This window comes from Bos indicus, chromosome 25 (assembly GCF_029378745.1).
Source record: "Bos indicus isolate NIAB-ARS_2022 breed Sahiwal x Tharparkar chromosome 25, NIAB-ARS_B.indTharparkar_mat_pri_1.0, whole genome shotgun sequence".
NCBI classification, from domain to species: Eukaryota; Metazoa; Chordata; class Mammalia; order Artiodactyla; family Bovidae; genus Bos; species Bos indicus.
Genome location: NC_091784.1, coordinates 35,736,588 through 35,762,015, shown reverse-complemented (window position 1 = coordinate 35,762,015; position 25,428 = coordinate 35,736,588). Strand labels below are relative to the sequence as shown.

The following is a 25,428-nucleotide window of genomic DNA, read 5'->3' as shown; positions in this document are numbered from 1 at the left end:
GCTGCGGCTGGACCTGATGGCTGCTCTGCTGCCGTGGGGCACGGTCCCTCACACGGGGGAGGCCTCACCCCCTTTTCTCATCCTCGAGATTCCCTGAGTGGGTCCAGAGCTTTGGTGAAACCCAAACCCACAGTGTCTGAGTTCCCTTGAGCAGACAACCCAACCAAAGAGAGACATCCATTCCTTTTTCAAATCTGCTTGTCAGGCTGCGGTAGGATGTGTGATGTCAGCTCCTGGGGACTCCCTGCTTCCCTTTCTGTGTACATTGGAGCCAGGCTCTCTGTCCCTTTCCCTTGAGCCCTGCCTGCCAGTGCCCATCACGTCCCCTGGACCAGCCTAGGGGACACCCCTGAGTCACAGGTTCTGAGCCACCTGGCCTCCAGGCCAGCCCCACTGGTGAAGGCCCCCTTCCACTCACCCACACTGAGGGCTTCCTCTTGGTCTGTGATGGTTGGCATTTATCCCACTGACCAGGCAACCCACGAGGCTGGTTCCACACCCTGCAGTCCACCAGGCCAGAGGCCCCTGTGCGACCCCTGTCTGAGTTTTAGCCCTGAATGCTCCAGAGTCTGTACCTCCAGAGGCTCCCCTTTGGGGTCCCACCCCCAGCGCCTATCACTTCCCCCATCAGGACTTTCTCAAAGGCCCCAGAACTCCCCACCCTTGGGGACCCTAGATGGACCTCTCCTCCCTGACCCTCATTGCTGTCCCAGGACAAAGCTAATCTTGGCTAATCACACACACACCCCCACCTTCTTTCCCCGCCCCAGCCACTTCCACTTCTCCCACCAGTTCCTTCTTGTAGGTCGGAGTCCCCCTCACTTCCTCCTCCCTGGGTATCAGCGCTATTGTCCTGCCTAGGGCTCCACACTCCACGACCCTCCCTGGCCAATGACTGGCCACCAGTGGAGCTCAGCCCAGCACTCCGAACCAGGTTAGTTCTGGGCAGGGGGCGCGGGGGGGGGGGGGGGGGCAGGCTCTCTCACTTCCCAGGAAGGTGGGGTCCACAGCCAGGCCGCCCAGTGTGGAGCCTCCCTCCCTCTTTACCACTCTTCAGGCAGTCACCCTCCTACCCACCGCGGTACTCCCACACCCCTTCCAGCCCCATTCAAAGGTTCGAATCCCAGCCGGATGTCCAGGCCTCCGTGTAGCTCAAGGATGGCTGGTCTGCATTACGCCTAAGCCTTCAAGGGTTTGCTAGGCAGGTCCTGGCGAGATAGCGGCCAGTCTGCATATGGAAGGGTAGGGGCCAGGTACCAGGGCCTCAGACCAGGCCTGCCTTGCTTTAGCGCCACTGGGGAGGGAACCCAGGGCTGGCAGGCAGGAGGGCAGGAGGCGAGGCCTTGGTGGCAGTCTCCACCTTCACCAACCCATGGCTCCTCTTGAGGCCCCACCCTTTTCATCCTTAAGACTGGGATAAAAACCCTTCTTTGCCTCTTCTGCATCCTGGGAAATCAGAGATGTGAGGCGGCTTTGGGAAAGGTTAAAGGGCTCTCTACAAAGGTCAGAGGTCAACGTGGGTGGGGGTGGGTAACAGATGGAGGCAGCTCCCAGCCATAGCTCCTGGGAGACCACGGCAGATCACAGAACAGCCAGACATGGGGCTGCAGAGGCTTAGCAAGGGCCGGGAGACGGAGACTGTAGTGGGGGCTGAAGGCCTGGGGTGCGGGTAAGAAGGGAGGAGGAGCCCCGCGCCCCAAGGAGCAAGCCCTACGTCTGATCTCTGAGCCGGCTTCCACACTTCTCACACTGATGCCCTTCTGCTCCTCCTGGGCGCCTTCCAGGCCTGCAGGAGCCCCTCTGGCTCTTCTAGGAAGCCTCCTGGAGGCTCCCAGCTCACCAGCAGTCAGTCCACAAGTTTTTGCAAAGCCAGCAGCAGTCTTTGTTTTTTTATCCAGATTGAGATCTGCAGTAACTTACCCCCCAGGTTTGGTGGGCTGCAGAACCAACTAGGAGTGAGGAAGACAGGGCTGTGTCTCCGCCCCGCCCCCATCAGCCCCGTATGTGACCTCTGAAGACCTCCCTCCCTGTGTGGCGTCAGTGTCCCCATGACTGTGAAGATGGGGAGGTGGGAACCCTGCTTAGGTTTTCTCTGCCCCGTTGCCCTGGGCAATTTCCGGCACTGAAAGCGCTGAGGGGAGGGGGCGTGGTGCTCGCCGTCCGGATTTATGAGAACCAGACGTCGACTTCCCCCCGTTGCGACATCTGGGCTTTCTCGAGACTCCCATTGTCCCCACGCCGGAGGGTCCCGGGTCCCCGCCGGGCGCCCGTCCCCGAGGAGCGTCCACGCCCCAGACACTCCACTTACTCAGGCCACCCAGCCGGCCCCCACCGGCCGCGCTCACGGGGCCACCATCCCGGACTCCCCGGGACGCCTCAGCTCGGGGCGTGGGGGACCTCGGCGCCTGGCCCGGAGCCCGCTCCACGAAGCAGAGCAGCCGCAGACGTTCGCCCCGAATGGGGCGGCTGCAGGCCAGTTCCTAACCCCTCTGGGCCCCACGGCTCGTCAGCCCAGCAGCCGCCACCGGAGGCAGCTAGCAGCAGCTGCGGGCGCCGAACAGGCTCCGCGGAGGGCGGGGGGCGCGGCGGGGGCGGGGCCGGCGCGGCGGGAGGGGGCGGAGCTAGCGGCGGGGGTGGGGCCGGGAGGGCGCGCGCCGCACGGGAGGAGGGCAGGAGCGGGAACCGGGGGGCGCGCGCACCGCGCGGGGCTGAGCTCGGAGCGCGCGGAGCTCCGCCGCCAAGACAGCCGAGCCGGGGCCGCGCCGGGCCAGCGAGGAGCGCACTAGCCTTCGAGGTTGTGGACGACGAAGGGAGGAGCCGCCGCCAACGCCAGCTCCCGCCTGGAGGGAGCCTGAACCCGCCGCGGGCCATGAGCCGCCGGGCCCCGGGAGGCCGGCCGCGGTCCGGGCAGCGCTCCGCCGGCGCCCCGGCCCGCTCGGCCGCAGCTGCGCGCCTGTAGGTACGGCCTGCTTGTCCTCCCAGTTGCCTCGTCTCCCCAGTCCATCACTCTGAACCCGGTCGGTCCCTGAGGGCGAGCGTGTTGTGTGCGCACCGCTGCTCCGGGGAGCGCGGCCCCACGCGCTCCAGTCCGCGCGTGTTGTCTTTGTGTGCGCGGGTGGGAGGGAGCGCGACGGAGGAGATGCGCCCCCGGCGGAGATCGGCTTCTAGACCCCCCACCCCCCGCCGCTCCACCCGCCACCAGCCCGGGCTGGGCGGGAGTGGCGGAAGGGGCCGAGCAGCCTCGGAGCAGCTGCGCCCCCCGCCCCTTCCCAGGGCCGAGGCCCGGTGGTGGGCGAGCTCGGTGGGCCCCCTGGAGGAGGGGGTCTCTGGCCAGGGCTTGGGGTGGAGGGCGGGGCGCTGGGGGTCTCTTCCCTAGGCTGCGGGGGCGGGGGAAAGGCCGACCTGAAACGAGGGTGCGGGACACAGGAGGGACCCTGTCCAGATCGGCGTCGCCCGGCCGGCACGCCCTCCATCTGGCCCAGGCCTTCTTTCTCACGGTCTCGGTTCCCGACCCGCCCACCCCAGGAGCTCTCCGGCAGCCCTCGGTAGTGTGGGGAGGATCGCTGCGGGCGCCGGAGACGCCGGCTCCTTTAAGAAGGGGCGGGTTCGTGCCCTCCATTCAGGCCCTCCGGCCTCGCCATTGATGAACCTGCGGGCGGCGCGGGGCTCGGCACCGCGCCAGCCAGCGGGCCGAGACCGGGCAGAGGCGGGGACCCCAGCGGCCCACGAAGTGCTGTCTTCAGCGGGGAGAGGTGTGCAATGACTGGGACCCCTCCAGAACCGCGCAGGGCGGACTCGACAGCCTCGAGAGTGACCCGGGAACAAAGATAAGCCAGTTGGTGCAGGGGAGAGCCTTAGGGCTGGGAGTCAAACCTGGAGTGAACCCTCCACCGTCTGCCCTTTGAGCCTCCATCGTATACCCAGTAAAATGGGGGTGGTGGTGCCTCCCTCCTTGCTGGGTGACTAGCAGAAGTTGCCCCCCCAACACAGGTCGCTGAGCATGGGGTGAATGGGCACCCCTGAGAGGGTCGGAGGAGCCAGGGGGCTTTGGCTGCCTCTGTTGCGGGTGCGGAGGGGGGAGGATGATCTGAACCCTCCCATCCCTGCCCCCAATTTTGAACAGATCTCTTCCATCCTGGCCTCCCTGCTCCATCCAGGAGGCCAGTTGACTGGGAGTGACCTGGAACCTATCTGCTCTAAGAACTTTGGGGGAGGTCTGGCAGTGGGGGGCAGACGTGGGGTTCAGGGTGTTTGTGGGGTTTGGGCGACAGGTTCCCACCAGCCGCCTCCCTCCTCTCCTCTCCCCCTCTAGAGGGCGTGAGTGAGAATGGGCAGGAGATTCTCATGCGGGATAACTGAATGGGTCTAAGTGATCAAGAGTTAATGCATGTGCTTTTCTTCTTACCCTTACTCTGAAAAAAACCTGTTTAAAATTTTTTCTAACCCCCTCCTCCCTGCTTTGTGGGTCTCCTACGGAGAACACACAAAAGGGTGAACTTCCCTGGGAGGTGGGACCCCACCCTGGTGGAGCCCTCCCGCCCCAGTCCCAGGGCTGAGCGGTTGGTTTCGAGCTGACTGCTGCTGGCTGAGGGCGTCTGTGCTGTTTCTCATGTAATCTTCACAACAACCCTGGGGCTTGGTACTATTATTATCCCCATGTTGCAGAGAAGGAAACAGATTCAAGGAAGTGAAATGATTTGTCCAAAGTCACTCAACCAGTAAGCCAAGCTTCCAAACCACCTCTCTGACGAGAATCCGGTTCCTACCCCTTACACTTGCCTGTCTATTCTGGGTTGTAGGAAATTGGGGGTTGAGGGACCTTGGGCCTCCTGCCTGCTGTCCCCAAGGCATTCAAAGGTCCAGTCTTAGGGCCTGCCTCGGTTCCTGCTCCTTCACTACCTGAGTAGGAGTGCAGGGGCGATGGCCGCTTTGGGAACTGGGGAGGTTTCTCTTCCCCCGCCTCACCTGGGTGGGTCTGTTTAATGGCTGAGCTCTGTCCCAGGGGACAGCAGGGTGACTCTTCAATATCTAGGGGAGGTCGTGGCCACACCTGTCTTTGGGCAGAGTGATGTGTGGGAGTACAGCATCTTTGGGCTCCTCCGGTTTGGGCTCCATTCTCCCGAAACTTCCAACCCACTGTGTCGAGGGCCGGCCTCGGGGCGGGTGTGACGCCCAGCTGGGGCTCATGGTCTGGTGGAGAGGACAGGGCACCGCCATACAGTGTTGTGGAGGGATGGGGGGTCAGGCAGAGACAAAAGAGGGTCCTTGGGCTCGGGGCCCCATCAGGTACTGGGGTAGAGGAGCAGGTGAGGAGATGCTGGGCTGCACGTTGAGACCCCAAGCAGTGGACAAGCAGGGGTTGGAGGAAGAGGATGTATTAGAACTTGGAGGTGGTGAGTTTGAGGTGCCTGGAGATCAGCCAGGCTGGGAGATCTGTTGCCCAGATGCCCGGGGAAGCTCTATAAGCCTCTGCAGTACCCAGGGGTCTGGGATACTCAACCGAGGGAGGTGCTGAGGTCTCAGGAGCCACCGGTGTGTGTGTTGTGATAAAGCCAGAAGGCAGACTGGTGGGCTAAGTAGTGGGGGTTGAACGGGGTGTCCGGCAGATTTCAGGGGCTGGGCCACTGCCCAGGGAGGTCTGGGAGGGGTGTGAACCGGGCCCTAGGTGAGATCCCTATCACTGGGAGAGGAGAGACTGCGGGGCCCAGGCCAGGGCTGGAGAGGGGTTGGTGCGTCTGCTCCACACCCCAAGAAGGGCAGGGCCCGTGCAGCTAGAGCCATCCCAGCCTGCTCTCCACGTCCAGAGCCCATCCAGGAACTGTCCAGCACCAGGCACTCCTGAAGGAGGACAGACTCCCCTCCTAAGCCCCGAGGCCCTGACACAGCTTCTTGCCCTGGATCCCACTCCCTGCTCCTCTGACACTGGCTTCCTGCAGGGCCCAGCCCTGGCTTCCCCTGCCCCCCTCTCCAGGAGTCAGAATGGCTGCCTTCTTTCCCAGGGCGGGGCCTGGGTTCCCCTATTGTGCCCTAGGGTGAGGGCTCCCCAGGGACAGGGCCCTGTTGGGAGCAGCATGTGCTGTAGAAAGGGACAGACCTGAACTTGACTCTACATGACTCCTTTCACCCATCTGGGGCCCTGGACCCGCCAGCATGGCTCCCGACCCATAGGGGAGTCCAGGGTACATCTGGGAATGGGGGACCAGTCACCTCCCTTCCCAGAACCTCACTTCCTCATTTGTGTGATGGGAGAATCCTCCCTTCCTGGCAGGGAGGAGGACGTGAGGGCAGGGGCATAGCCCCGCTGGATGTGGGTCCCGGCCTAGGAAGATGACCTTGGCCTCCTGTGGAGCCTGGATTAGTCAGGGGCTGGGGAGGAGGGGCAAGTGGCGATCTGGAGAAACAAGGAGGTTCGGGAGGAATCCTCTGCCCAGAAGAGTGGGAGGAAAAGAGGGAATGAACACAAGACATTAAGGAAGTAAAAGCAGAGGAGCTTTGATTTTTTTAAAAAATTGCTTATTTAATCCTCATAACAGCCCTTTGAGGTCAGTGCTGTTTTACCCACTGATTTGATGCATGAGGAAACTGAGGTCCCCCAGAGGCTGAGTCACACAGCGCAGAAGCGGAGGAGCTAGGATTCAAACCCAGCCAGTCTGGCTCCAGATCTCAGGCTTTTAACCACTCCACTGTCCCACGTGTGAAACAGTCAGATGTGGAGGAGGGGAGATGCCCCGGCCACGGGGCCCCTGTGATGTGAGCAGCTGTCAGCTGCAGCTCTGGGGGTCCCCTAGGACCGGGGGTCTGCAGGTCCCAGAGCCAGCAACACTTGTCAAGGTCAGGGGCATTGGTGACATCCTGGGGGCTCAGCGGAAGGGCTTCCCTGGTTCCATGATGGCAAAGGCTGGGAGTTGTGTGGCAGGCCTGACGGCACAGGGCTTTTAACAGCCGCCTCCCTGAGACAGTCCTTGGCACCGGCCTTGGGCCAGGAGCAGGCAGGTCTGCATGGGCGAGCGTGCACTTTACAGCTATGGAAACTGATGCTCGGAAAAGCCAGGACCACCTGAATCCCGTGCTGCCCCCACTTCCCCCCACACACACATATGGGGTAGAGTATTAAGAGGGCTCTTAATCCGCACCTGTCCCTGCGTGTCACTAATCAGAGCAGCCTCCTCCCCACACCCACTCTGCAGCAAAGTCCCCACCCAGTCAAGAGCATTAAGACCAGAAATCATGCCCACTTCTGCCTCCTGCCAGGGCCACAGGTCAGCACAGGTGTTCTGGGTGGGGAAGGTCTGGGACTTTCAGCCGCACCTCCCTCTCGAAAGAGACCTTGGTTCAGAGCCTGCCCTGTGGGGCACCTTCTGAGGGCCCAAAGGTTGTCTGTGCTGCAGGGGACAGGGTGCAGACAGCGGGCTGAGGGATACGGACCCAGGAGGCCACGAAGGCAGCTGGAAGGAGCCTTGGTGGTAAAGTGCACAGTCAGCTGGGCCGGGCCAGGTCCGGAGATGCCCAGAGGACAGGACACCAGTGAGCATGGTTGGGGCCGGCTTCCTGGAAGGCCAGGAGCAGCCAAGGGAGACCCTGTCTCCTCTTCTTGTGTTGGGGGCGCCCCAGGAGGAGGCCTCGGTTTCCCCACTGTATGTGGTTCACAGCAGGGGGCGGGGCGGGCACTGCCCAGCCCAGAACAGAGCACAGAGGAAGGGTGCCACTCAGGCCCTGCCCCCTGCCTAGGAGGCAGCCTTGCTGGGTGCTGGGTGGCTGGTTTGCTCTGCAGGGCTGCCATCCCTTCCTTGGGGGTCTCGGGCAGTAGGGAGGCCAGCTCCAGCTGGGGCTCCCAGGAACACCCCCTCCCCCGCAAATGTGGCCCTGGGCCCTGCTGGTGCCTCTCCGCCCTCCAGGCTGCTGCCCACCGCACGGTCGATCGATTGGTCGCCAGCCCATTAGCGGGGTGGCTAGGCCGCCTCATTAATATTTTAAGGAATGACCTGGCCGAGGGGTCCGGAACTGCGTGCCACTGGGGGCTGACGGCTGGCTTTCTTTTTTTTTTTCCTTTTCCAATTGTCAGCGCTATTTTTACCACCGGAAGGCCAGCCGCCCCCTCTCCCCAGCATCTAACCGGGGTGGGGGTTGGGGGATTCTCCCATTTGGGTTCTTGGCAGAGGGGTGAGGAGAGTCCACGGCTTGGAAAGGCACCAGGCAGGGACATGATTAGGCTTCCCCTCCCCGCCCACCCCTGCCCTGCCCTGCCTCCCTGAAGCCCCCCATCCCATCGCCCTCCGGCCCTGGCATGATGGGAACAGAAAACATTTTTTCCAGGAGGGGAGGCCAGACAGCCTGGCTGGACCTGGAAAAAAACCCAGGGTGATGGATTGGGGAAGGTGGTCTGCCCACACAGGGCCCCTGGGGGGGTAGGGGCCACTGCCTGATGCCCAGACCAAGCAAGGTGGGACTCCTTTCCCAGTCCTCATAGGAGAAGCCCATGAAGGTGTGACAACCTCCTGCCAGTCCCTGGTCCCACCCCTGCAGGGACTGTGGGACCCTGGGCTTCAGGGTCAAGGGCCACAACAGTCAGGGGTCCCTGGAGGCCACTGCTCCTGCATCCCACTTTATGGATGGGTAGCCAAGTGCTCGGGAGACACAGGGCCTGGCCTGAGACACAGCCCGGATCTCCCGCTGCCCAGCCCGTGGTTGTCCCAAGCTGACCGGGCAAGTTTCTTCTGGTTCCCTGGGGCCAGAAAAGGGGGAGAAGGGGGACCCTGCTCATGGAAGCAAGAGGGCTGAGAACCAAGGGGACTGTGGGAGCGCAGGGTGGAAGGGCTAGTGTCTGGGAAGGCTTCCTGGAACAGGAGAGGGTTTTTACACAGCCCAGAGAGGGGGCAGAATTTGAATAGTCAGCCGAGTGAGGCAGAAGGTCCAGCCGGCTGGAGAGCCATGCAGGCAGAGACGGAGGAGGGAATTCCCATGGAGCTGCTGGAGAAGGGGGAACCCTGGGCCCGCTGGCTTCAACCCATAAACCTTCCCCACCAGCCCAGACCGTGGGGGCCAGTGACGGCGCCCACCCTGCTTCTGGGACCTTCAGGGTCCCCTCCCCCTGAAGCTCTGTTTTTCGCACCCCTGGGCCTGTGGTCCCCTCCAGAATGACTGATTGGGAGTCACCCTGGCGGGTCCCTGGAGACTACCTCCTGGCTCCACCCAGAGGTGAGGGGAGCCCCAGCCCTGCCTACAGGGACACAGGGATCGGAACACTGCAGAGACCACCTCCTACGCTGTCCTTCCAGCGAAGGGCAGTCCCTCAGGCTCATTTTTTTTAAAATATTTATTTGATTGCGTCGGGTCTTAGTCGTGGCATGTGGGGCTCTCTCATGGCTTAGTTGCCCCATAGCATGCATGAGTGCTCAGCTGCTCAGTCGTGTCCGATTCTTTGCGACCCCATGGACTGTAGCCCACCAGGCTCCTCTGTCCATGGGATTCTCCAGACAAGAATACTCGAATGGGTTGCCATGTTCTCCAGGGGATCTTCACGACCCAGGGATTGAACCTGCATTGCTGGTGGATTCTTTACCTCTGAGCCATCAGGGAAACCCAGCAGCATATGGGATCTTAGTTCCCCGACCAGGGATCAAACCCGAATCCCCTGCATTGGAAGGCAGAGTCTTAACCACTAAGGTGCCAGGAAAGTCCCTCATCCTCACTCTTAAAGTGAGGAAACAGGCCCAGAGGTTGGAGGTGAGGTCAGCAGCCCTCACCCAGAGAGCAAAGATGTCAGGCCTGGAGCCCAGTTGAGCAGTCGCGGCGCTTGGTCTCTGCCTGTCTGGGCCCCCAGGCAGTTGGGGACAGTGCTCCAGTGTCCCTGCTGGCGCTGAGCCCTCTTCCTTGTGGCTTGCAGCCTCCCTTTCACAGGGAGCCATGCCTGTAACTAGCAGGGCCAGCTCCCTGCTGGCCCACTGCCCGTGGCTTTTACCCCTGGCTGTACCACCCCTGTCACTTCTGCGTAGCCCCTGCTGGACCCAGGGGACATCGAGGGCTGCTGGTCCGGGCATCGGGCCCACGGGCTCCTGAGCCGCCAGCAAGTGGTTGGGGCGGGGAGGCGGGGAAGGCAAGGCAGGGCCAGTCTCAGTGCTTCCCAGGCCAGTCCCTGCCCAGGGCACGGCCATCGCCCCCTGCCCTTGGCAGACTCCTCTCTGAGTCCCGCCCCTGCCTCCAGTGAGGCCTAGCTGGGCCCCCTCCCCATCTCGAGAGCCTCTCCTGCGGCTCCTGTCCCTGCACTCGCCGTCTCCTTGCTAAGAGGACTCTGGGCCAGCCGGAAGGGGGTGGGGGGGACGGGGATCGATGCCTGAGCTCACAGTGGGACCAGCTTCCTCCCCACCCCGACCTGCCCCATGAGCTGGTGGGCGGCATCCTCACCTGCTGCCGGCTAAGGGGCAAGCCCCTCCCGGGCTGCCCTCTCACCTGGTCTGACCCGCCTTGGTGGTCGCAGCGGAGCAGGAATATCAATGCACCCTGTGGGGAGAGCTACCTTGCTGCGTCAATGGATGGGCTCAGAGCCCAGGGCCGGACTTCCCACACATCCTCAGGGACCCGTGTCCCCATCCCACCCCCAGAAAGGCCTGCTCGCCGCAGGTCGGGTGAGGCCCTGGTGATGGTGGCAGGCACGTTCCTGCCCCACCCTCACTCCTGGCATAAGATTCAGACCTGCCTTCTGCCCCCAGGAGTGCCTGTGGTAGATGGGAGACAGGCAGACGCTCTGCCCTTAGCACCTCGCTAGCTGGACACACAGGAGGGGACTGTGGGAGCTCAGCCTGGGCTGGGGAGGTCAGGGAAGGCTTCCTGGAGGAAGTGGCCCCCTGAATTCATTCTTGAGGGCTGAGTGGGAGTTAGCCAGATGAGAAGGGAGGAAGGGCAGGGCAGGGGAAAGGCCCAGCGTTAAACAAGCTCATGGGTGCCTCAGCCCCACTTCTCCCCCAGCCCCTCCCCTGTCCTGAAAAGTCTCCCTCAGGTTACTGCTCCTGCCTGCAGGGAGGTCACTCTTGGTCCTCTTTGCTGGCCTTCCCAACTCCCCGCTGGATGCGGCCTGGGAGTCTCTGAGCAACCCGCTGGTTTGGAAAACTGTCTTCCGGGCTCAGTGGCCTCCTCACAAGGAGGCCAACTAAGACACTGTTGCCTCCCCCAGGGCTGTGCTGTGGTTACTGAGTGCAGGTCGAAGGCCGAGGTTGCCCCCCAGGTGAGAGGGAATCCCCCCGTGCCCTGTGGCACAGAGGCCCCGCGGATGATCTCACAGAAGTGGGGGAGCTATTTTTACCCGGCATTTAATTACACAGCTTGAATCCCAGAGGACAGATGAGATGGTGCTCCCAGGAGCTGTGAGGGAAGGGCCAGGCCAGGAATCGTGGGGATCCTGGGGAAGGCACGTGAGGGCACGACCCCTCCGTCTCAGTTCCCCTTGCACCCACCGGCACCCCCAGACAGGGCAGGTCCACGTTGCCCCACTTTTTCTCCAGTAATTTTCACCCTGGCCTGTTGCAAGGGGGAGAAGCATAAACAGAATGAATGGCCTGTGCCCCCAGGAGGGGTGCCACCTGGGGGATGAGGAGGCAGGGCACCCTGATGACCAGTCACACACCATGCAGTCTGGCGATCCTGAGTGAGGAAGGGTGGAAGGGCCTGGCGACAGGAGGCGGAAGCTGGGATTCCCGGATTCAGGCCTCTTCAAGAAGGTCCAATTTGGATGAGGTTCAGGAGGAAACAGGGCTTCCCTGGTGGCTCAGATGGTAAAGAATCTGCCTGCAATGCAGGAGACCCGAGTTCAATCCCTGGATTGGGAAGATCCCCTAGAGGAGGGAATGGCTACCCACTCCAGTATGCTGGCCTGGGAAATCCAACGGACAGAGCTGGCTACAGTCCATGGGGTCGTAAGAGGCAGACACAACTGAGCGCGTGCACACACACACACACACACACACACACACACACACACACACACTGGAGGGAACAATTAGAGAAGGTAGTCAGTCCACCATAATGGTAAGAAGTATGAAGAAGCAGCACCTTCCAGGCCAGTATGAAAAGATAGTCATACTGGATCCACACTGGGAGGTGACCCTCGAAGTCTCTGAGTCGGCGTGAGAATCCCAGATTTGTCACTAACAAGTTGTGTGTTCTCTGGCCCTGTGTGAGGGCTTGGGCAGTGACAGCTGTGACATGCCTGGTGTGTTGAACACATCCATCCATTCATTCATTCATTCAGTGTTTACTGAGTGCCTGCCACCTGCCCAACACTGGGGACACAGCCACTTAGAAGATGTCAAGACTGCTGCCTCGTAGAGGTGGCATTTCCAGGGGAGAGTGTGGTGCCTGGGAGACAACACAACCAAGCAAATGGATAAACAGTATGAGATGGGGATACACACTGTGCCAAAAAGTAAGCACGCAGGATCCCAGTTCCCTGACCAAGGATCCAGCCCACACTTCCTGCAGAGGGAGGATGAGGTCTTAACCACTGGACCACCGGGGAAGTCCTGAGACCTTCTTGTTCTAATGGAGTGGGGGTCAAGGAAAGCTATCGGGCAAGATGGTATTTGAGCAGAAACCTGGAGGACATGAGGCAGTGTGAGGGAAAGGACATTCCAGGCACATTCAAGAGAAAATCTCAAGTGCAGAGGCCCTGGGGTGGGACTCGGGTGGGACTCAGGTGGGACCTGAGCAGAGGGCAACAGGTAGAGTTGTGGGAGTCGGATGGAGGCAGGTCACAGGAGGTGTGGGGGCCAGTGGCTTTTACTCTGAGTGGCTTGGGAGCCATTGCAGGGTTCTGAGCAGGGGAGGGCCTGATCTGTCTTTAGAAATGGTGACTGGGTTTCTGGGTGGAGAACAGGCTATGGGGGATAAGATCAATTTCCAGAGGGGGGTGCGGAGGGAGGGCAGTGAAGAGGCGGCTAAGGTACTGCTGGTCGAAAAGGGGTTGCCTGGGTCCCCGGACAGCAGCCTGGATGGTAGTGAGTGGAGGAGGAGTGGTGTTCTTGGCAAGTTTCAAGGGCAGAGCCAAGAGGGTTGCACATGACTTTTTCCTGTCCTCCAAACTTCCGGGACCCTCAGAAGAGGATCACTGGAGGCTCATTAGGGACCCCACTTGAAAGCACCTGTCATCACGGCCTCCTGCCCCAGACCTAGGAATGACCTTGGGGTTCCCTGAGACTGCTGTTTGAAGAGAGAGTGAATGGAGGGGGGCATGGTCCCCCTCCCTCCTGCAGACACATGTCCCACCTCCCCGGTTGTCCTCACACACTGGCGCTGCCGAGAAAGGCGGCTGCGCACCGTCCCGGGGAAGCGGGAGCGGGTGGGCGCTCCGATCCAGGGGTGGGGAGTTGACTCACCGGCTCCTCTCGCCCGCAGCCTCCGGGGGCTGCGATGGGACGGGAGCCATGAATGGTGCCGCCCCGGTCCCGGTCCCGGTGCCGGTCCCGGACTGGCGGCAGTTCTGCGAGCTGCACGCGCAGGCGGCCGCCGTGGACTTCGCGCACAAGTTCTGCCGCTTCCTGCGGGACAACCCGGCCTACGACACGCCCGACGCCGGCGCCTCCTTCTCCCGCCACTTCGCCGCCAACTTCCTGGACGTGTTCAGCGAGGAGGTGCGCCGCGTGCTGGTGGCCGGGCCGGCGCCGCCCCGAGGGGCGGCCGAGCCCCCGGACGCCATGGAGCCCGGGCCCGCGGGGCCCCCGGCGCTCAAGGCCGCGCCCTACGGCCACTCGCGGAGCTCGGAGGACGTGTCGGCGACCGCGGCGGCCAAGGCTCGCGTCCGCAAGGGCTTCTCGCTGCGCAACATGAGCCTGTGCGTGGTGGACGGCGTGCGCGACATGTGGCACCGGCGCGCCTCCCCCGAGCCCGGCGCCGCCGAGCCCCCGGCAGAGCCGCGCGACAAGTGGATGCGGCGCCTGCGGCTGTCGCGGACGCTGGCGGCCAAGGTGGAGCTGGTGGACATCCAGCGCGAGGGCGCGCTGCGCTTCATGGTGGCCGACGACGCGGCCTCAGGCCCCGGGGGCGCCGCCCAGTGGCAGAAGTGTCGCCTGCTCCTGCGCAGGGCGGTGGCGGGCGAGCGCTTCCGCCTGGAGTTCTTCGTGCCGCCCAAGGTGAGTTGCCCACCCCCTTTGCCCTGGGAGAGGGGATCGTGGAGGACCAGGCTTCCAGCACCCCTCGGTCTTAGCTGGTAGGCAAAATGGAGTATTCCGGGTCAGGAGATTGGAGTCCGGGCCCACCGCCCCACAAGTCATCCCTCAAGCCTGCGAGGGGTCAGAAAGACCCTCTGGCTACAGAAGGGGTTCTGGGTACTGTTCTAGGCGGGGGGCGGGGTACGGGAGAGCCTGGCTGCCTGGACTCCTGTCTTCCTCACCTGGAACCGCTGGGTGGCTGGAGCCTCCCCAGAGAGGCAAGCAAGGAGTGACATTGGCATGCTCGGGGCCTGCCGGAGGTCTGCAGTCGGGCTCAGGAGACATCTGCCTGACGGCCAGGCTCCAGCCCAGCCCCGGCCCAGATGACTCCCTTCTGGCCCAGGTTTCAAAAGCTGTTTCTTGCCTTTAGCAGCATCTTGCTCACCTGAGTGCACCACACCCTCCCCTCCTCCTGGGGGTCACCATCAAAGCTCTAGGGGCAGCTTTGGGTCTCCTGGGGCAGGCAGGGGGAAGAGGGGGCAAACCTGCCTTGTTTGGAAGGAGGGAATAACTAACCATAGTGCCCGCTTTCTGAGGGCCGTCATCCTCCCAGGACCCCAGCAAGGTGGGCATCAATGGTCCCCAGGTCACAGAAGAGAAAGGAAAACTCAGGGAGGGGGTGTGGCCGGCCCAGAGTCACAGAGCTGGTGGATGGCAGAGCTGAGCTAATTATACCCATCACCCCGGTGGTCCTGGGAACGAAAGGAGCTGGGAGGCGGGAGCGTGTGCTGGTGCAGCAGCCCCCAGAACCGCCCAGGGCCCCCACCCACCTCTGGGCCCACCCTGTCCCCAGGGCCTTTAGTCACCCTGAGCCTCGCCTCCTTCCCCACCTCCCTGTCTGTCTATACTCCCCATCCTCTTCCTTGCCTCTCTCCCCTTGGAGGTGGATGGGGTGGGCTCCCCAAGGTCTGGGGCCCATGAGCCATAGGAGAGGTGATTTCCTAGGGGGACACACGAACTCTCTGAAGCACTCTCACCAAGTCCCAGGAGCCCCCAGACTTCCCAAGAGCTTTCTGCCTGCCCAGGCCCCGCCTTCAGGTCCCTGAGAGAATCACAGACCACTAAGCCCGAGGCCACCGCTCGTCAGACAGGGAGACCAAGGTCCAGTGAGGGTGGGAAGCGGGATGGAACTTGCCCAGGGTCACCCACAGGGCAGGGCTTGAGCGCCTCTGTGCCCTGAGTGGCAGCCGCAGCTGCCCGTCTGAAAATAGCTGCCCTCGAGGGAGAGGATGTAACAGCTGGTGCCCCCTGCGTGAGCCCCTCCTGAGCCCACCGCTCACCACTGGCAGAGAGCAGGGTTCCTGGGGGGCCACTTTCCCAACCTCTGAGCAATCACCTTACCAACCTCTGAGAAAGGCCAGTGGGTTCCTACCCCCTGATTTGGCCTCAGACCCTCCGTTTTTCATGCAAATGTTTGCAAATTCAGGAGCGACTTCGTGGGAAGGGGGAGCAGGCCTGGCGAGGGGTCAGATCCCATTTCGCAGATGAGGTTGATCTAGGATGTATGTGCCCCACGGGAAGCCTCAGCTGACACTCCTCCCGCCTTTGAGTCCTGTTCACCCACCCATGGTCCAGAGCTCTTCCTCCTCTTGCCCCTGGAGGCCTAGCTGCACCCTTGGAGCCGATGGGGCTTGGGGTCTACAGGCTCAGGGATTGTTTCCGGGACCCTCAGAGTGCCCTTTCATATGGCCCCGTGTGTCAGACCTCCAGCCCCCTCACCCGCCCTGCAAGAAAAGTCTCCTGGACCCCAGGTCCCCTCATAGCCCTAGGCCGGGCCCCAGGAAGCAATGATGCTGGCCCCCTGCCATCGGGGAACCACCAAGAAGCTGTTACTTGCTGGGCTGGAGGGCCAACCCCAATGGAGTTAGTGCAGGATGCTTTGGGGGCCCCGAGGAGAAGAAGCCAGGCTGCCTAAGTGTTGACCAGTGGACAGGACCCCAGGACAGGCATTGCTGGCAACTCAGGCTGCATAAGCCAAGGCCTGGGGTCGTCAGTGGAGAAGGAGATGGCAACCCACTCCAGTATTCTTGCCTGGGAAGTCCCATGGATGGAGGAACCTGGTGGGCTACAGTCCCTGGGATCGCAGAGTCAGACACGACTGAGCAGTTAACAGTTTCACTTGGGGCATGAAACAGGCTGATAGCTCCAACCACGCAAGTGGGAACAGTGAGCCGGAGCAAAGGGAGAGGCAGACGGGCCTCCAAGGCCAGGCAGAGGATCCAGCGCCTCTGGCCAGCGAGAGCCCCGTCCGGCTCTTCTCTGTGGACCTGTCTGTTCTACCCGATCCAGGACCGCAGGCCCCGCCTGGCTGGCTGGCACAAGGGCCTGCCGTGGTCAGCAAGCCCGCAGTCACCACCCCGAGCCCAGCCGGACGCCTGCTGGATGGCAGCCAGTGCTGCCAGGAACCCCCACCCGCCTGCCCACTCAACGTGGGGCCCTTCCCTTTCCTCCTAAGAAAGTCCCTGTCCCAGAGCTCAAGCTCTGCCAGGAATCTCAGTCTCAAGCCAGCCCGGGGGCCTTCGGGCCAGGGCCAGGAACTCTGGGGCAGAGTAGGGGGGCAGGCACAGAGCGGCCCTCCCAGAGAGTCCTGCCAGCTTACCTCTGTCAAATCCCACACTGGCCTCTTTTCTTCCACCTGGCAACACGGCCCTGCCCAATTCCAGGAATCCCATTCTGCATCAGGGTCTCCAACCCTGTACTGTGGTAAATCTAATCTGAAGGAGGAGACGAGCATTTTTTTTTTTTTTAATGAACTAGAATAGAAAGTGTCACACTCTATCACACACAGTCAGAGTAAATATTATCTGGTGAAACGTGTGTTTCAGAGATATTTTTACCTAGGTGTGTGTACTGGGTCACCATGTCAAATGTATTTCTTACTATAGGTCAAGGTGAAAAATGTAAAAACCACAGATCTGGTGGGTGTGCTGGGCGGAAGGGTGGCCAGAGCAGAGCTCACCCCACCTCAGAGCTTGGAGGTGGGAGACCAATGTCCATCCCAGCTCTGTCCCTGACTTGCTGTGTGACTATGTGAGGAGGTCCCTCCAGTTCCCAGGAACACCCTCAACTTACCCATCCGTGAAATGGGGATTGGGACACCTCCACCCGAGGCTGCCTGGCATCCTAAGCTGGGGCGGCTCTGACCTCTGAGAGCGGGGGAGGTGAGAAAGGACTTCAGGAGGCCCTGGGGCCACTGTCTCACCGCCCTTCGTCTGGCCTCCCAGGCCTCCAGGCCCAAAGTCAGCATCCCCCTGTCGGCCATCATCGAGGTCCGTACCACCATGCCCCTGGAGATGCCGGAGAAGGACAACACGTTCGTGCTCAAGGTGAGTCCCACCCCTGGCCCTGAAGACCCCCGTGGGGGTGAGGGTGAAGGGCCAGCAGCAGGGTAGGGGCAGGGAATCCCAGATTGGGGGGTGGGGGTCCCAGGACCCTCCACAGATGTCAAGCTAGGACGTGAATCCTGGCCGAGCTCCAGAGACAAGTGGCCCAGGTGTCGTCCACCATGTGGGTCCCCATTCCCATTTCCTCCTGGGCTGGGGGAAGGACCCGAGTTTCACTTCCCCTCTCCCGCCCCTTCCCCCACTGGAGTCCCGCCACCCACATCCACCCCATAGGCAGGAACTGGTAGCCAGCCTGCAGCAGTTATGCAAATGCCCCTGTCACCAGCACTGGAGTGTGGGAACCCGCCCGGCCCCACCACGGCACAAAGGCCCTGAGGGTGGCCAGGGAGGCACCCCAGTGAGCCTGGGGGCTGCCCGTCCTTTTCCCAGGCCCCGCTTCGCCGGGGTGGCCTGCTCGGGTTGCTGAGGACACGGCTCTGGGCTGCCAGGGCTGTGGCCCCGAGCCTCGTTGGAGAATCAGAGGGTGTTTGTGAGGCCAAGTCCCCAAGGAGGCCTGGTTCCACCCACCCGAAGCTGCATGGAGGGGCGCCCCACCCCACCACCGCCCCCCCCCCGCCACCCCGCCTCCTCTCCAGGGGCCCAGTTGGGTTTATGTTTTTACTCGGCCCTGTTTGTTTAGTCATGAACTCCTGTATTCATTTAACAAACATTTGCCAACCCCAGACCCTGAGTCACCCAGGCTGGGGGCTGAGGACATGGCCCCTCCCTGCCTGGCTCTCTCATCTGCTGGCCTTACTCCTGACAGCCGGGTGGCCTCTGTGTCTCAGTAGGCTCAGGAGTCCTGAGGCCACGGCGCCCACCTGCCAGGCCCGCTCTGGGCCTCAGTTCCCCATCAGTTCAGAGCAGGGTGGAAGTCAGTTTCAAGCTCTGATGGGATGGGAATCCCACAGCTCTTTACTAAACAAGAAACTCAGAGGCCAGGCCTAGGCATTAGAGACCTGGGTTCAGGTCCCAACACCACCACTGAGCGCTCGTGTGACTGAGCCAGTTAGCGGACCTCTCAACCTCAGTCTTCCCATCTGTACAATGGGGAAAGTGTCACCTCTCTCTCCTGCGGCTGTTGGGAAGAGTTTATCAGATAGTGTGTGTGCCTGATCGCCCTCTGGGTTGGGCTTTCTCCTCGCTTCCCTTCCGGAGGCTGCTTACCCCTGGGGCATGGCCGCAGAGGCAGAGTTCCAGGTGCAAAGGCAGGTGAGCCCCACCACTCAAGGCTGGGCCTGCTGGCCCCCCACAGACTCAGGGTTGTGATGCCTTTCTCCCAGCCCTTACCCAGCACGGCCTCCTCGGGGGCTGCATCCACAGGGCCTGAGGATGACCTCAGTCATCCCGGTGATTTCCGGCGGTGGGCCCAGGGGGAGGGGCTGCTGCCTGCGTGGGCTGCCCTCTGCTGGGGACCCCACTGTCTTCCCAGCTGCTCAGACCAGGGAGTTCCCCCCCGGGAGCGGGATGAACCTCTGGACTCTCGACACCCCCCTCCCCAGGTGGAGAATGGAGCAGAGTACATCCTGGAGACCATCGACTCCCTGCAGAAGCACTCGTGGGTGGCTGACATCCAGGGCTGCGTAGACCCCGGGTGAGACCCCTGGGATGGGTAGACAGGGTGGGGGGCCTACGGGGCTGTGTCCTGGCTGGAGCCTTCATGGGGAGCACCTTTCTGGTGAGGGCAGGAGCTGAGCTTGAGAAATGGGCCCTTCTCACAGCAGTCCAATCCAGGTGGGTGCTGGCCGGGACCCTCCCTGTCCCCACACACCCCCACTCCCAGCAGGCTCTGTAGGTTCAGGGTCCCGAGGCCTGGAGGGCAGTTGAATCATCTTGTTCTCACTCCCAGGGGAGGCTGAAACCATGAGGAGTTAGACAGATGGTAGTGACGGTGAACCCAAAGGGCCAGGGATGGAGGACCAAAGGGGAGGCCCCCTAATCCAGTCCTGAGCTTCAGAGAAGCTGTACTGGTAGAGGGGCCCTTTCTCTGAGGCTTAAAGAAAGGGGGGCCTGGGCCAGGCAGAGGGGGCTGGGGGCAGAGGAGGGAAGTGGAGGAGCGCGAGGGCCTGGGACCCACGGGGAATGTCAGCACCCTCGGGTGGCTGGAGTTAGAGCTAATGAGGCCGCGCCTTTAGCCCGGGAAAGCGGGTAGGTCTGGGCAGCGGGGAGCCATGGCTAGTAATAAACCGGGGGGCAGAAGGACAGCAGGGAGGCTGGCTGCGCCATCCGGGAGAGGTTCCCCAGCCCAGGACTAGGAGGGGCGGGCAGGGCACCGGCTGAGCTGTTGGCAGCGGCTCCTCTGGCTAATGGAGTGAGCCAAGCCCAGGGGGAGGGGCTGTTGCTTGCTAATTAACAGCTTCATTTAAGGAAGCACAATTAAAGTCCTGAGAGCCTCCCAGGCGCCACCCCCCCCCTCCACATCCCCGAAGTGGTTCTAATCCCTCCCCTGCCACCCTCCCAGCCATCTGCTCCGCACACTCTCTGCCTCACCCCCGTGAAGGTGAACCTCACTTTGCGGGTGTTTCAGAGCCGCCACAGATGGGGAGACAGGCCCGGGGGAGGGGAGGGGAGGGGCCGGCCCAGGCCCCACCCACCCCGTGTCCCGCCCCCAGAAGGGGTCCTCCGTGGGATCCTCAGAGGAGGCCAGCCCCTTTTGGGGGTTAGCGGGTAAGGGGTTGTGTGACCTCAGGGAGGGCTGCACGCACTTGGAGACCTATCCATATGGCCCAGTCACTCACGTGGTGGCCACTGAGCAAGCTGAGGGTGTGATCGCAGGGACACGGAGGCAGAGGGACCCAGGCGAGCCAGACAGAGCAGATGCTGGCCGCGGGACAGTCAGCCTCTGCCTGGCTGCGTGAGCAGACCGCGGTCAGGGTCCGAGTCGCACGGCCGAACACAGTTGGGCTTTCTTGCCTTCGCAGGGACAGCGAGGAAGACACGGAGCCGTCCTGTGCTCGGGGAGGCTGTCTGGCCAGCCGCGTGGCCTCCTGCAGCTGTGAGCTCCTGACGGAGGGTAGGTGGACACAGAGCTGGCTGGAGCAGTGGAGGGCAGGGCTGGAGACTGCGGTCGCTCCAAGGTGGCCAGACAGACACGCGTGTTTCTAACCTGCTGCTTCTCCAGCAGTGGACCTGCCCCGGCCCCCAGAGACAACGGCAGCCGTGGTGACAGCCCCACATAGCCGCGCTCGAGAGGCCGTTGGCGAATCCCTGGTCCACGTCCCGCTGGAGACCTTCCTGGAGACCCTGGAGTCCCCAGGCGGCAGCGGCAGCAGCAGCACAGGTGCGATGGGGCCCTCCCTCTTCCTGCCCCTGCCCAGCCCACAGGCACCCACAGGCCCCTCCCAAGCCCTTCCTGAGCCTCCGAAGCTGTGACCTTTCAACCCCCTGGGTCCTTTGCACAGCAACTCGGTAGTTTTGGCTTTTGCAGGCCGGGCTGGGAGCCTGACCCCTCCCATGGGCCCCAGTTTCGGTAGAAAATACTCACGGAAAGGGGTACCAAGGGTCAGAACCAGGGGGATGGGGACAAAGACACTTGATTTGTTCCCAAGTTTGTTGCTGACCTAAGAGAGTGACCCCAGGAAATTAAGCAACCCCACCAATTTTTTACAGAGAAAACTGCTCAGTGATTGTGAAATAAGCATCTTCTGATGTTATACATACAAGCAGATAGCCTGAAGTCTGCACCAGCTGGGGCTATTGAGGACTTCAGTTACTGGTTCATGAAGTGCAAGGACATTTAATATCTCTTGAGTGAGAACAGAAACCATTGGCCTGTTGCTATTAATGAGACAAGAGGCTCCTGTTCCCTCATTTGATACATTCTCATCATTAAGCTATTTGCTAAACCAGACTTGTCAGTTTAAATCTACCCTCTGTTAGGCTATCATTTTCTCCTCTCTGTGCCTCGGTTTACCTCATACATTTAGTGGGCTGGGTCCGCTCCCTGCCTAGTTCTCAGTTATTCAAAGAGCATCTTACCTGCAAAAACCCAACAAGCTGATCAAGATGACCCACCCCTGTTCTGCTTCCTGTGGCCCCTCCGTCCCCACGCCCCTCACTCTGCCCTCCTCTGCAGCAGAGGAGGCAGCAGAGCCAGAGGCCCAGGCCGAGGCTGAGCTGGAGCTCTCCGACTACCCCTGGTTCCACGGGACACTGTCACGAGTCAAGGCAGCTCAGCTGGTGCTGGCGGGCGGGCCCCGGAACCATGGCCTCTTCGTGATCCGCCAGAGTGAGACCCGGCCCGGGGAGTATGTGCTGACCTTCAACTTCCAGGGCAAGGCCAAGGCAAGTTGGTGAAGGGGTGCTGTGGGGGCGCACACAGGGGAAGCCTCCAGCCCGGGGTCGGCGGTGGGGGTGGGGGCGGCCCCAAGGCTGCACCCCTGCCGGGCAGTAGGCTCCCTGGGGGTGGGGGCGGCATGGCTTCCCACAGGCCAGGCCTGCTCCTGCCTGTGCTGAGCGCATGCCTCCCTCCTGCATCTCCCTGAGGGGCTGCAGGCTGCCCCAGCCGTGGTGTCTCCACGAGCCGATGGGGTCCTGCCTGTGGCTGAACCCACAGGAGGCTGGGCCCTTCTGAGAGTCTGGCTTTGACCCTATGCATTGGGGATCACGTAGCACTGGGGCTTCTGAAGGTCTCCACCTGGAGCCATCTGGGTACAGGGGCTGGGGTCAACCAGCACCCCCCAACCCCACACAGCCCCTCTTCTTCCCTGCTCAGCACAGTTCACCAGCCCCTCCTGGGCGCCAATCCGGGCCAGGCCTGTGCTCAGACCAGGCCGGGGGGTGTGGAAAGGAACCACACAGTGGGCCCCAGAGAACCAGGCAGGAGGAGCTGGGCAAGAGAGCTTTGGGGAACAGAGGGCACCAGGAGGCTCCTGACCCCACCAGCCCCACCAGCCCCACCAGCCAGAGTAGGAAAGGACCTTGACGATGGATGGGGAATCCTTGAGGTGACAAGTGAAAGGGTAGGCCAGACAGGACAGGGCCAAGCCCAGATGGCGGGCTCTCGAGGAAGCGCCCTGTGTGCTAATAATACCTAAGGCGCAAAGGGAAACATGACAGAAAGTCCAGTGACTGTTGGGGGGGCGGGGGTGGTTAGAGTGGGCAGGAACCTCAACTCCCCTCTCCTCAAGTTTCCGATAAGGAAACAGACCCAGCCCTGGCTCCTCCCAGGACACGGGTTCCCGTCAGTCCCCGCCAGAGGAGGGGGCACCCCAGGACTCCCGCTCCGGGCCTGCACTGGGCCAGCATCCCAAGCCTGGGCTGGCCCGGCTCAGACCGCCCCCCACGACCCCTGGCTCCCTGGGCAGCATCGGCCCCACCATGGAACACTTCTTTCCCTGCCAGGGCTTCTCTCTCCTGTTCGTAGGTGCCCAGGCTAGCTCCCCATCGCAGGCACACCCTGAAACCCTCCTGTCACCCCCCTTCTTGCCACACACACCCCAGGGACAGCCACTCTTCCCCATGTGGGATACATACGGAGCAAAAAGGACTGAAGTCAAGAGCCCTATGGCTCACCCACCATTCAAGACCACAGGCCTGGGCATCCCCCCTCTCCCTGCGGTGCCTGGCCCAGGTGGGCCCAGTTCCCCGGGCTCCTCCTCGACAGCTTGGATGAGTGGCACCTGTGGCCACGCCCCCCCCAATCAGCCTGGGGTTGCTTCCAGCCTGGACCTTAGCTGGCCAGGGACGGACAGCAGACCCCTAGCTGGGCTGGGAGAGTCACCCCAACATGAGTTCTCTTCTTAGCTCTATGCCAGTGGCTGTGGGTGAGTCCCTCCCGCCTGTGCCTCAGTTTCCCCATCTCTAACACGGAATCTCTGGGCTTCCCTGATGGCTTAGACAGTAAAGAATCCACCTGCAATGCAGGAGACCCAGGTTCCATCGCTGGGTCGGGAAGATCCTCTGGAGAAGGGAATGGCTACCCTACTCGAGCATTTTGCCTGGAGAATCCCGTGGACAGAGGAGCCTCCCAGCTACAGACCTTGGGGTCACAAAGAGTCAGACACAACTGCTCAACTAATACAAACAAAACACGGCATCTCTACCTTCTAGGGCCTCTGGAGACTAGGGATGGACGGGGTGCGTGAAGGCCCTGATGCTGGTGCTCTCGGGATAGGGACGAATGCATTCCCCCTCCAGCCCTCGCCTGGCTCTGTTACCCTCATGCCCATCCCCGCCACCCACGTGACCCGCCACCGGCGTGACCCTCCCCTTCCCGAGACGGGGCTCCTGGGTGAGAGGCCCTTGCTCTGACACCACCCCCATACGGCCCCTGTGAGACCTGGCCCTCCCCCTGACCTTCAAAGGCACTTGCCAATCAGGGGGCGGGTCCAAGCACCCCTCCCTCCCCTCCACTGACCACGCCCATCTCTGCCCACAGCACCTGCGCCTGTCCTTGAACGGCCACGGGCAGTGCCACGTGCAGCACCTGTGGTTCCAGTCTGTGCTTGACATGCTCCGCCACTTCCACACCCACCCCATCCCGCTGGAGTCCGGGGGCTCTGCCGACATCACCCTACGCAGCTATGTGCGGGCCCAGGGCCCCCCACCCGGTAAGACACCCCTAACCCGGCCCGCGCAGACGGACGGGTGGGCAGTGGGGGAGGGCGTCACCCTGCTGGCCCCCGCGGGGTGAGCACCAACCAGGTCTGGTACCTGTTGTAAACCACCTGGACCAGCCGGATGGGTGGGAAAGACAGCCCCAGCGGATCCGTGTCCGGAGTAAATTCCGTGTCCGGAGTAAATTCCTGGCGGGCGGAAGGGGGCGCCCGCGGGCGTCCCGGGAGTGGGTGGAGTCCCTTAGATCCCGCACGGGTGGGGCTGAGCGCCGAGGGCTAAGGAAGGCAGCCTGGGAGCGGTGAGTGAAAGTGCGGGGCACGCGGGTTGCGCGTTCGTATGTCCGCCGCACCTACGAAAAATGGAAAGTGTCAGTCGTGTGCGACTCTTTGTGACCCTGTGGACTGAGGCCCGCCAGGCTCCTCTGTCCATGGGATACTCCAGGCGAGAATACTGGAGTGGGGTTGCCAGCCCTCCAGAGGATCCTCCCGACCCAGGGATCGAACCCCGGTCTCCTGCATTTGCAGGCAGGTTTTTTATCGTCTGAGCCACAGCCGCCTATACCCAAGACTTTCTCTAGGAGGTGGGCTGGAACTAGGGGCGCGGGATTTGGGGTCTGAGCCTCCCTGTGTGATGCTAGGTCACCCGTTCCTGGGGCGCTGGCCTCTGCCTGCACGCTGCTGGGGCGGGGGAGGGGGCAGTGCGTGGAAGGAGGGAGGACCCGGGCTCCGCCCTGACGCCCGCGGTCTCCCTTTGCAGACCCGGGGCCCTCGCCCAGCGCCGCGCCCCCGCCGCCTGCCTGCTGGAGCGAGCCGGCCGGCCAGCACTACTTCTCCAGTCTCGCCGCGGCAGCTTGCCCTCCCGCCTCGCCCTCGGAGGCCGGCGGCGCCTCGTCCTCGTCCGCCTCGTCGTCTTCGGCCGCTTCGGTGCCCGGCGCCCCCCGCCCCGCCGCCGAGGGCCCGCTGAGCGCCCGCAGCCGCAGCAACAGCGCCGAGCGCCTGCTGGAGGCAGCGGGCGGGGGCGCCGAAGAGCCCCCCGAGGCCGGGTCAGGCGAGGGCGCCCGGGGCCACACTCGCGCCGTGGAGAACCAGTACTCCTTCTACTAGGCGGGCGCGCCGGCGCCAAGGCCCTGGGGCCACCGGACCCGCCCCCGGCCACGGGCGATGGCCCACGGGCGTCCAAAGCCGGCCCCTGCCGGCCCCCCGCCCCGCCCGGCGCTGGGTGGGAAAAGCGAAGCTCTTCAGTGAAGACATAATGTTATTAAAGAGCCTGTTTTAGGGACTGCACCTGGCTCT

General features: G+C 62.6%; 1 protein-coding gene across 5 annotated transcripts; it reads left to right on the top strand.

Moving 5' to 3' along the window:
- The first annotated feature begins 79 nt into the window (after positions 1 to 79).
- SH2B2 (SH2B adaptor protein 2) lies at positions 80 to 25,419 on the top strand. 5 transcript variants are annotated; one of them, XM_019987359.2, is made up of 9 exons: positions 80 to 934; positions 13,384 to 14,117; positions 17,420 to 17,521; positions 19,081 to 19,172; positions 20,500 to 20,591; positions 20,700 to 20,858; positions 21,654 to 21,862; positions 23,958 to 24,129; positions 24,893 to 25,419. In XM_019987359.2, exons 1-9 carry the CDS (start codon positions 892 to 894, stop codon positions 25,237 to 25,239), a joined length of 1,950 nt encoding a protein of 649 aa, XP_019842918.2. In that variant the 5' UTR covers positions 80 to 891; the 3' UTR covers positions 25,240 to 25,419. The 5 variants fall into 5 exon arrangements, with proteins under 5 accessions (XP_019842918.2, XP_070636201.1, XP_070636200.1 ...); XM_070780100.1 differs by lacking the exon at positions 80 to 934 and adding an exon at positions 2,676 to 2,955; XM_070780099.1 differs by lacking the exon at positions 80 to 934 and adding an exon at positions 2,676 to 2,959.
- The last annotated feature ends 9 nt before the right edge of the window (positions 25,420 to 25,428 follow it).

Excerpts from the sequence above, each read along its gene's own strand:
- SH2B2 (XM_070780097.1), top strand. The coding sequence starts at position 3,644 with ATGAACCTGCGGGCGGCGCGGGGCTCGGCACCGCGCCAGCCAGCGGGC. Across the intron at positions 3,753-13,383 it reads GCTGTCTTCAGCGGGGAGAG|CCTCCGGGGGCTGCGATGGG; the intron begins GTGTGCAATGAC and ends TCTCGCCCGCAG. Across the intron at positions 19,173-20,499 it reads CAGGGCTGCGTAGACCCCGG|GGACAGCGAGGAAGACACGG; the intron begins GTGAGACCCCTG and ends TTGCCTTCGCAG.